Source organism: Cynoglossus semilaevis, chromosome 1 (assembly GCF_000523025.1).
Source record: "Cynoglossus semilaevis isolate Cse_v1.0 chromosome 1, Cse_v1.0, whole genome shotgun sequence".
In the NCBI taxonomy this organism is placed as follows: Eukaryota; Metazoa; Chordata; class Actinopteri; order Pleuronectiformes; family Cynoglossidae; genus Cynoglossus; species Cynoglossus semilaevis.
In genome coordinates, this window is record NC_024307.1 from 7,382,507 (window position 1) to 7,393,963 (window position 11,457).

General features: G+C 43.6%; 1 protein-coding gene across 4 annotated transcripts in view; it reads left to right on the top strand.

The window, feature by feature from the left end:
* bahd1 (bromo adjacent homology domain containing 1) overlaps positions 1 to 11,457 on the top strand; it is a 44,295-nt gene that overhangs the window by 27,687 nt on the left and 5,151 nt on the right. For all 4 annotated transcript variants that reach the window (XM_017038108.2, XM_017038091.2, XM_017038095.2 and 1 more), the window contains exon 2: positions 6,242 to 7,980. In XM_017038108.2, the coding sequence (XP_016893597.1) occupies positions 6,372 to 7,980 (1,609 nt within the window). In that variant the 5' untranslated portion in view covers positions 6,242 to 6,371. The remainder of the gene's footprint in view (positions 1 to 6,241; positions 7,981 to 11,457) is intronic.

Consider the following 11,457-nt stretch of genomic DNA (forward strand, 5'->3'; position numbering starts at 1 on the left):
GAAAAATTAACAGCCGCAGAAAATCCTCCGCCTTCAATGTATTTATTCAAGGCAAAGATAACGGTCGGTTGAAGTTTCAAGTGTCTCTAACATGATGTGGTGCCTTGATTCACAGGCAAACATCAGTCGACTCCACTCAGCTGCTGTTACTACGGTGAGGCTTTGCAGAAGGACACTTTGGTCCTGATGTGGAATAAAAAACAAAACAAAAGCACAAAATATATATGTGAATTTTAAGCCAGTTAATTGATTTTCTGAGATATTAATTGTGTATCGTTTAACTTTATGATAATATTTTCACAAACCTTACACGATTGAATACCTGTAAAAAGACAATTGTACTTCTTCCCATCACAGATTACACAGTAGTCAATCCCAGCAGACATATCCCACTAACATCTATGGCTCATTTAGGCTAGGTTTACACTACAAAAATGGTCAAAATTTATACCATATATTTTTTTAACATAAAATAGAAAAATCAGACCTGAGCCATTTTCAAAAGTTGAATATGCACCCGGTGTGCTTCAAAGGTCCGGGTCGCCACAGCAGCTCACATTTCCTCCGACTATTACTTCATTGAGGTCAGCAAGTCACAATTGTTGGCCAGAGCGGGGGCGGGGGCCTAGCAAATACAATGTCAATAAAACAGTTGAGGAAGCTAGACAGGATGTACAAACAACAATGTCAACGTTTCACTCAGTCCCCGGACATGAAGTGGCAACATGGAGGCTGGCTTCGGTGCTTCGGGGTACGAAGGCTGGAGAGTGGTCTTTGACAGCAGACTCTTAGATTGATGGCAAACAATCAAACTGACTGACGTTGATTGCTCAACAACTTCCAAATTGAACAGCACACAAACATGGGTAGAGTCCATCTCTACTCACGTAAACACTCAATGTGACGTCTTTAGTCTGACGGCCGTCACATGAGTTATAATATGAACAACCAAGAAAAAAATTGATCAACAAGACCTGAGATTCAAAGATGGTTTTGTAGTGTCTGATAACCTTCATTCCTGATCTGCATGTCTGTGGAGTGTAGGAGGAGGAAGAAGAGAAGACATACAGATAAAGTCCAGAAAGAAAGGCCGTCATTTACTGCGGGGCTCAACCTGCTAATCCTCCAGCTAAAAGGCGAAAACACACTGACACAAATGTCCTTTCAGGATTAAAACATCCTCAGTGACTACCGACGTCTGCTGCAAGGGTCTCCAGAGACAGGAAGTGTCTATTAGGACCTTGTCTTTTCCTGTAGTCTCCACCACCCCTGTCCCCTTCTTGTTTCATTCAGACTTTAAGACAGTAGCTGATGACAGAGAGAGCAGAGCCAGCCAGGGTAGACACTCACTGTTTCTAAAGTGGCGGATCACACATTATAAATAGAACATTTTGGTGCTAGGGTCATTTTGTTAGGCAATTAACAAATACGTTTCATTCATCTGTAAGGATCAGGCATGAGAAGCTGTTGTTATTCTGATTCATTATACACAGTAAGACGAAGGGATGGGCTGCGATTAGATCTCACTCCTTTTCAAATGTCTGATGTATTTCCAAGTCTTATGTTCAAATGTTTTACGGTTTTCATATTAAAATAAACGCTTTAATCGATCAATCCACTAAAATGATGTCCCTATCGTGACATCAAGACAAAGACATTATGTTGTATTGACTGCTCATCGATACATACAGTGGAACAAAGTGACAGCAAACGTTGCATATTTTGGAAATTCAGTCCAACCTATATTTAACCACTTTTTCATGTCAGTGCTGGTCAACAGCCATCAGTTTGTCCTTCGTTTCACAGCTGCTCGTTCACTATAGCACAAACTCTTCCAGATGCTTGGCCATATAAAAAAGCTAGTCAAATATACAGAATATATTTTGGAAGATCTCAGAATATACTATGATACGAACGAGTGTGTGAAGTCAAATTTGTTGTAATAATAATCATATTGTTGAATTATTTTTCCCTCAGAATCCTTTAAGCTTAGCTGGAAAACATTTCATGTACTTATATAAACCAAAGAAGGGAGCTGTGAGTTTTCCAAGCTCATGTAGAAAAGTAGGCATTAGTCAGCAGCCCATTTGACGCTGACATTGACACATACCTGAGGGTGAACGCTGTACAGTGAAGGCAGCATATGAATCACTCTGACAATTGCCTTAATGTCAAGCTCAACATTTACTGCCGTGAAAAGACTAAGCGTAGAAAGCTTTTGACATTTGTGACACTCTATGTCACATGTTGGACACGTTTCCCCGTGAGTGGCTCAGTACAACCTGTGTGTGCAGATGTGTGCCATTACAGCAGAGTAGGAGTGTGGTTTTGAAAGCTCACGAAATGCCACACAGTCACATATTCCTCGGAGGTCAAATAGTTTGTTTGTTGTTGCAGCGAGGCTGCTGGGAGAAGGATGATCCGTCTGCACAGAGGAGTGTCATTGCATAAAGGTCACTGGTGGTTGATTCATCTGGAAGTTTAGAGGTGTGGAGGTGTCTCAGTCGGGGGAGCAGAGAAGGTTTTGGAGTGCAGCTGGTGAAGCGCTGACGCTGTCTGCTGCTCCAACCTGTTGACAACATTGTGTCATTATTAGCGTAACGCTGATCAGATTTGATCATTGTGACAGTTTTGTGTCTCAAAATCTTGAAGATTTCATCCACGATACAGCTGACAGGCATCAGATCTTATATATGTCCAACATTAGCATAATTATCTGTGAGAAACGTTATAATTTTTTCACCAATATGCTGGACTCACTTGTTGGGTCCTGAGACGCTTACCACAGTTTGGGGAAAAACGGCTACATCTATCGCTAACGCTTACCACAGTTTGGGGAAAAACGGTTACATCTATCGCTATGATATCGGAATCATAAATTAAGTGTTTGGACAATATCAGCATTTCATATTTTGGCAAAAAGTTAATATCGGACATCCCTATTTTAAATGGATATTGATCAAATGTAGAGTGGAAATTATCAATAAGTTGTTGTTGTTGTTGTTGTTGCTTATTTTTGAAGCTTATATTTCTAAGAAGTATCATACGAATAAAAGAAAAAACCGTCATCATCATCAACGGACACAAAATGGCATCGTCTACATTGTGACAACTCAACGGTGCTACTGCACCAATTACAATTGACACATTTAAACCTTCTACAATGACTTCTATAAAGAGCCTGAATAGAAAATGTACCAAAAAGAGAAAGGCACACTGCAGAAAATGAAACTGCAGATGATAAAGTATGCAGCCAAAAATGTTAGTCTGGAAATCACAAGGACAGACTAACTGGAACTGAAGCTGAAGAAAGTGCAAATCAGACTCTCGTGTTAGCATAGGTGATGTACGCTAACACAGTAAGTGTTAGTGTAAGGGGGACATATGGTTTATGACAGAATAGCAGCAAAGTTGAAAAGGGAGGTTTGAAAGACGGCAGTGAGACCTGCTATGGTTTAGAGACAATGGCTCGGTCTGAAAGACAGAAGGCTGAACTGGGGGTGGCAGAAATGAGGATGCTGAGATTTAACCTGGGAGTGACCAGGAGGTTCAGGATTAGAAATGAGCAGAGAAGAGGGACAGTTGAGGTTTCAAAAAAGAATTAGACAGAGAAGAGAAAAAAAGGGACAGGAAACAAGGAAGAAACAAAAACAAAACAGAGGTAAAATCTCATATGTAAAAGTCAGCAAAGTCAGAAAGAAAGTTAAACATTTTTCAACATTCAGTGAAATAAATTCTGTTTTACAAACCTTAATCTGATTTGAATGTCCCACCATCTTGGCAGTATCTTTCAGGTTGTGGTCACATTGAAGGTTAAACTGCTGCACCTGCCATCGCAGGTCAGGTGTATACTGTATTTTACAAATCCTTCTTTATACCCTGCTCTCACCTGTGCCAGAGAGTGTTCTTTTTATTCGCCTGTCTTGGTTTTTGCTGACTTGCCGTGGGAGTTAGGGGTATTTATATACCAAGGTGTTTGCCTTCCTGACTTACGTCCAATTAATGTAATTTGGCTCAAGCGAATAGAGGAGCAGGATGTACAGTAAAAAGAACAGGATTTCTGCAGATATTTTTTAAGTTTAGGCTAAAATATGACTGTGTCTTTAGATCTTCAGCTCTTCTGTTGCTGAAAGGACAGGAGGCCATAAAGTCTGTTTTAAAACTCCTATATTTCACCACGTGTACAATGAATGAAACTGTCATGAATAATTTAAGATCATTTCGACAATTCTCAGATTTTGCTTGTCCACTTGACAGAGATAATAACTTATCTTCAAGGTCTAGCTGACCAATCAGAGGACAGATAAACCACAACTGAAAATTCATTTGTTATTTTCAGCCGCTAGAGGGCACTCTAGGCTTATGTACCAATATTTCCTACTCCTTTACCACTAAAAATGTACACTGACAGTCGCTAGAGGGCACTGGTGCGACTTTTACGCCGCAGAGACTTGTATTTTTTTTTTTTCTCTTCTTCGTTATGCATTTTTTGGCTGGTGCGACTTGTACTCCAGAGCGACTTATAGTCCAGAATATACGGTGTGTTTTCAGGGACTTAAGCATTTGGGGCTTTATATTGTTTATATTTTTTCAGCTATATTTTTGGGGGCAAGAAGAAAAATGACTGCGACAGACATCAGGGTGGTAGAAAAAGCCTGAAGCAGTCGGAGAAATCCAATACAGACGTCAGCAGCTCTGATACAGACCTGCAGGAAGACGCCACACTGAACAAATTCTATGCAAAGGCAACTGAATTACAGCCTCTCAGCTGTGCATGTGCATGTGTGTGTGTCTGTGTGTGTGTGTGCGTGCAGCTGTTTGACCTGCAGCTCTTTATACAGCACATCCACGAGACAAACAGACAGACTGCAGAGAAGAAACGGAAAGTCTTGTAACCTGTTAGCAATGTTTTTATAAAGCCCCACCCTCCCACACCCTGTGCACTGTTATTGGCCGAGCGCCACACACCCACACCCACCCGCTGCAGCCCAGAGATGTCCTAAACACAGTAAAATAAGACAGAATGGTCTCTGTGGTGAAATACAGGGATTAGGAAAACATTATTCTTAGTCCTCCGATTCTTTTTATCGTCGTATTTCTACGTCTACTGGGGAGAGACGGCTCACACCCGGGGCTTTGTCTTCACCTAACTGTGATGGATTAGTTGGATAAGCAGGAATTCTGAAGGTTTTTTTTACTCACCAGAGCATATGAAAGACTTGTCAACAAGGGATGCGTCTGATTTGCATCATTAATGATGACGGATCTTTTAGGGAGTGCAGTTTGGCCAAGACCACGTAGACTCTTTACCATTCGGCTAATGAAACATAACTGGTTTTACCAAAGTGCCTCACTTGAAAGGTTTAGTAAGCTTGAACAAGAACAGCAACATTTGACAACAACATTTGAGTCTCAGGAGGTTTTTATGAAGTAAAGAGAGGGTGTGAGGTGAACAAGAGTCGCTCGCACATTTCTCGTTTTCACACGAGACAAAGTCAGTCGTATTGTTGAAGATTTGCGGCTTTTTCGCACAACAGCTGTCTCTGTCCAATCATATGTACTGTATGTATGCACACGTATTCTTTTTCTGTTCCTTTATTCCTTAAGGAATTTCCTTATGGACACGTTTTGGCTTTGAACTAATTTTACAGTAAATGAACTAACTGAACTCTTAGTTAGTTGAACTTTTTTTTTTTATTTGTCAACAAAACGTTTGTGTTACTTTGAGAGGAATGTGCTGCTCCTTTTGCAGTAATAGAGGTTAATGCCACTGATAAGGTAGTTATCTTTTTTGTATTGATTTATTGTATGGTCATATTCATTTTATAATTATTTTATGCTAACTTAATAATTGACTTGTGTGTGATTCCCCGAGATTCCCCTATGCACAATCTTAATAATTGACTTGTGTGTGATTCCCAGAGATTCCCACCCCTCTGTGATCTGGGACTCAATTGTGCATAGGCTTAAAATGGAATATAATTAGTATGTAACAGCAAGTTATATTCAAACGGTAGTGAAAAAAAAATTCTTCAGATGTGGCAGCAGGCAACATAACGACAGTCTGTGTTTGCAGTGTAACCGCATGTTGAAAAGGTTTGTCTAAGTGGTCTTGTTCTCGGGGGACGTGCAAATTGGCAGCAAACTAAGTAAAACTGGTCGTTAAATAATTCATCAGAAGACCCTGTCTGTTACATTAAGTCCCTCTCAGATTCTATGTCTGATCTGTGTCTCCCCACAGAGAACATGCATGGACCCATCTAAAGATTTATAATGACGCTGACTGACGGCCCTGTCTGAGCTCAGCTGCGCCATCACTGGAGCCTGTGGATGACGAGGGGGTGGTGTATCTGCTCGCAGACGCTGAGACCATGGTGAAAGCTCAGCACAGCCAGCCTGCAAAACGTGGGAGACCGCGCAAGGATAAGGAAAGCAAGGAAAAGGGAGGCGGGGTGAAGAAGATAAAGGAGAAAAAGAAAGAGCTGAAAGAGAAGGAGAAGATAATTAGGAAGGAGTCGCACCATCGTAGAATGAAAACTCTGGTCGTAGGAGATGGAGACGCACTGGACTGCTGCGTCCTGCTCACGAGGTTGGAGGAGAAAGGGGTTTTTGTGGTCAAAGGTGAGGAATGCAAACAAGAGAAGAGTGTTAAAGACAAAAAGAAGCTTCACTCAAACTTTGTTAAAGAGAGGACCAAATCTGGACTCGAGAAAACGGCCAATCAGCAAGCACTGGAACCAAAAATCAACCAATCAGACGCCTTACTCACGCTTTCTACACCTGTTCTTGAGCCTCGCAGGCGGAGAATGGCTTCTCTTAATGCGGAGGCTGTCAACAGCCTGCTGCTGTACCGAGAATGTTCTGCACCAACAAACCTCACGAGGAAACAACCTTTCTCTGAGGAAACTCCTGAAGAAATTCTCAGCAAAACTGAACAGAGAACCAAAAAGTCGGTTCCTGAAGAAAAACCTAAAAAACAGAAGAAGTCTTCAGTGGAAGCTCTTAACATTGACTGGCTGACTTTGTTAGCGCCAACACCCCGGCGTCAGGCAGGTCTCACTGCTGCAACACTCCTAAAACTCACCAGTGCTCCTTATGGAACCAAACGACAGAAGAAGTCAGAGCCCAAGTCGGGGAGCGGCGGTGACGCAGCAGCAACAACGACTCAGGACGAAACAAGCAGCAAATCTTTGTGTGAAGAAAAAACACAGACCAAAAGAACAATGCGCCCCAAACACAAGGAGCAACTAAAGCACAGACAACAGGGTACTGAGGGTCCGGTCCATCCCCAGCCGGGGTCAAACATCCAGGGATGCTGTAGTCAATGTAAGTTGGAGAGTTTGGACCCTGAGTGGATGGACACCACGGGGGGACAGGAGTGTCTCAGACCTGCTCTCCATTGTGGCTCTGCTCTGGGATTCCCCCTGAAAACCATCAAGGAGGAGCAGGTGGAGACTAAGGTGACCTCCTCCTGTTACTGCTGCACCCAGGAGCGGTGTCTCCAGTACTGTCACAGACTAGCCCTCTTCCTGGAAGACAAGCCCTACAAGGAAACGGAGGACGGCTCGTTGCCCGACATGTTTCACCACCATCACCACCACCACCATCATCACCACCACCATCTCAAGTCACCTCACTCTGTAGCACACCCAACCACCATCACCATCAGTCCGCACACCTACACCTGTTTCCCCAGCTACTACGTCCACTTCACCCATCCAGATGCCTCCCCCTCACCCATGTCACCACGTGCTTTGTGCCAAAAGGGTGGCAAAAGACCCAAACTTCTCCCCAGCACAAGCCCCCAGCCCTCAGGGATAAGCCATCCAGTCTACTGCTGCACCTCAGTGGAGGCATGCTACGGAGAACCCTGCAGGATCAATAGCTACTCCACATATACTAATGTGATTCCAGCCATCACCAGAGGAGGGTGCTCTTTCAGCCCAACAGACTGCAATTTTACACACAGCATCAAAAGAGGTAAATTTTCTTTTTTGAACAGCGACAGAAAGATATTATTGTTGAAAAGTCATTAGTGCAAGGAAAGGTACCATTCAACGGCTTGCTCTTATTAGAGTAGCTCAACCAATCAGCTGTTTATTCACTTATTTTACTTACTTCACTTACTCAAATTGTCAAGGATGTAAGCTAACTGCTAAGCTAACAAAGCAACGTTAAACCTAGTTAGTGTAGCTATAACTAGACTTAGTACAATATCAAAAACATTTATTGTCATAGACTTAGTACAATATCAAAAACATTTTTGATAACATTTTTTGTTTATTTTTCATTTTCATATTTTTCATTTGTTTTGAAAAAAAATAAGATTAGTCTTTTTTTTTTTTTACTACTCACTTATATGCGGTGTGGTTGCACAGCTCACTGTCCTTACTCTAACCATGGTCTTTTTATAAGTTACTGTTAAACATTCTTAATACAGAAAGCAGAGCTGCTGTTACAATCATGTTAGCAGGCTAATTGTTTACTGTAGTGTTTGGGTTATTGGTTAATTTTAGGTTACAAATCTGTATTTTAATTAGTCATTTACAGCAGCATCCGTGAACTTACTTCTCAGCTGTTTAAAACCTTCCCTCCAGAGCTGCAAAAAGTTAAACAGCTGTTCTCAACGGTAGTTCTTCCCATAATGAGTCACTAGAATAAGGCAGCAGGACGTTCTAATAAGCACTTCGTGTTAATAATAACTCCACAATGGGTTCAAGACTACTCTGTGTTTAGCCCGTGGCTGCTCCAGCAGTACAGTGTGCAGCGAACAGCTATTATGTTGAGAAATAATTTACAATTATTTTAATGTAACTTGTTATTTTAGTGAAACACACACAAAAAAACACTGGACAAAGTGCAGGACCGCCTTTGTCTCTGTGTGAATGCAGGCCAACATACGTGGCCAGTGTGGCTGAAAATTAATGAGCTCGGCTGAATGTAGTGCATGTGTTATGAGATGTGAACCAGAACAGGAAAAATGCAGTTAGAAGGTGTGTTTGTACGTGTGTGTGTTTTCTATGACCTTAGCCTTTAAAATCTCAATTCATTAGCGCTGGACAACACTGACAGAAAGAAAAACAAATCTGAATCTTTAAGACATCGTATCAAAAACCACTACATTTTCTAACGCTTTAACATCTGTAACTTTTATTTATACTTTGGTATTTTCTGCTACTGTCACTTTTTTTATTATTAATGTAAAAAAAGGCTGTTAGCCCTGATAGCTGCTGCTGAGCCATGTCTTAGCTTAGTGCTAACTCGTTTTTTTTTTTGGTGATGCTAACTGCTAACTTGAAAAGTCTACATCCTGGAGGCTTTTTTATGAAATAATAAGGTTAAAGTTTTGACCAGTCACTGCTATAAATGGCAGAGAATCAGTAAACCTGTCTGTAAACTTTAAATGAAGACTGTATACACGGAATATACAGGATGTAGCTGTCGATAGCTGTTAGTTCAGTCCTGGAACAAGTGTTAGGCAGGAGGAGATTGTTTTCCTCAGAGCTCTATTAGCTGACTGCAGAGTGTGTTAAATGTTAGATATTTTATAGAATCAATATCAGTCTTCTGCAGTTTCACAAGTTGAGTTAGCACTGCTTCAACTGCTGGCTGAAATATAGTGATTTTTTTTTAGAGAATGGAATGGTCAAGGATTGCGTTCTACACTGACCAACCAAAAATAACCACTTTCAGGCAGACTAATATTAAACCTGTCTGTGTATGTGTGTACAACTCTTTAAATGTTAATAAGATGTTTCTATATCTAGTAGTAGCTGTTAGTGATGTCCTGGAAAAAGTCTGTAGCTATGAGAAAATGGCTACTTCCTCATAAGTTAAACACCAGTAATGCTTTTGTGGCCACAAACATAAACAGAATATATGTTTTGTAATTTATATATTGAATTAGATTTATAGACAAATAGCAGTTCAACCCCCCCCCCCGATGAAGAAAAAGACAGCAAAGAGGTTCACGTCGCCCGGATTTGCGTCACCGGGGCCCCACTCTGGAGCCAGGCCCGGGGTTGGGGCTCGCAGGCGAGCGCCTGGTGGCCGGGTCCTTGCTCACGGGACTCGGCCGGGCTCAGCCCGAACAAGCGACGTGAGTCCGCTTTCCAGTGGGCCCACCACCCGCAGGAAGGCCCACAAGGGGCCGGTGCCTTGTGATTTGGGTGGCGGTTGTGGGCGGAGACCACGACGGCCCAATCCCTGGACAACCACTCTAGCTATGGGGACATGGAATGTCACCTCGCTGGGGGGAAAGGAGCCTGAGCTCGTGCAGGAGGTTGAGAGATACCGACTAGATATAGTCGGGCTCACCTCCACACACAGCTTGGACTCTGGGACCCAACTCCTTGAGAGAGGCTGGACCCTTTTCTACTCTGGAGTTGCCCGCGGTGAGAGACGGCGTGCTGGCGTAGGCTTACTTATAGCCCCCCAGCTTGCCAGTCGTGTGTTGGAGTTCTCCCCACTGAGGGAGAGGGTCGCTTCCCTGCGCCTTCGGGTCAGGGACAGGTGCCTCACTGTAGTTTCGGCCTACGGGCCGAACAGCAGTGCAGAATACCCGGCCTTCTTGCTGACACTGAGAGGAGTACTGGACAGTGCTCCTCCCGGGGATTCCATCGTCCTGTTGGGGGACTTCAACGCCCACGTGGGCAACGACAGTGACACCTGGAGGGGCGTGATTGGGAAGAACGGCCTCCCCGATCTAAATCCGAGTGGTGTTTTGTTATTGGACTTCTGTGCTAGTCACAGTTTGTCCATAACAAACACCATGTTCAAGCATAAAGGTGTCCACCAGTGCACTTGGCACCAGGACACCCTAGGCCGGAGGTCAATGATCGACTTTGTAGTCGTGTCATCTGACATCCGGCCGTATGTATTGGACACTCGGGTGAAGAGAGGGGCTGAGCTCTCAACTGATCACCACCTGGTGGTGAGTTGGCTCCGCTTACGAGGGGCAAAGCTGGATAGACCTGGCAGACCCAAACGTATCGTGAGGGTCTGTTGGGAACGTCTGGCAGAATCCCCGGTGAGGGGGGCCTTCAACTCCCACCTCCGGGAGAGTTTTGAACAGGTCCCGAGGGAGGCTGGAGACATTGAGTCTGAGTGGACTATGTTCTCCACTTCCATTGTTGATGCGGCTGTCCGAAGCTGCGGACGTAAGGTCTCCGGTGCCTGTCGTGGCGGCAATCCCCGAACCCGGTGGTGGACACCGGAAGTAAGGGAAGTAGTCAACCTCAAGAAGGAGTCCTATCGAGCCTGGTTGGTTCGTAGGACTCCTGAAGCAGCCGAAAAGTACAGGCAGGCCAAGCGGACTGCAGCTCGGGCAGTCGCGGAAGCAAAAACTCGAGTCGGGGAAAAGTTCGGGGAGGCCATGGAGGAGGACTATCGGTCGGCCTCGAAGAAATTCTGGCAAACCATCCGGCGCCTCAGGAAAGGGAAGCAGTTTCCCACCAC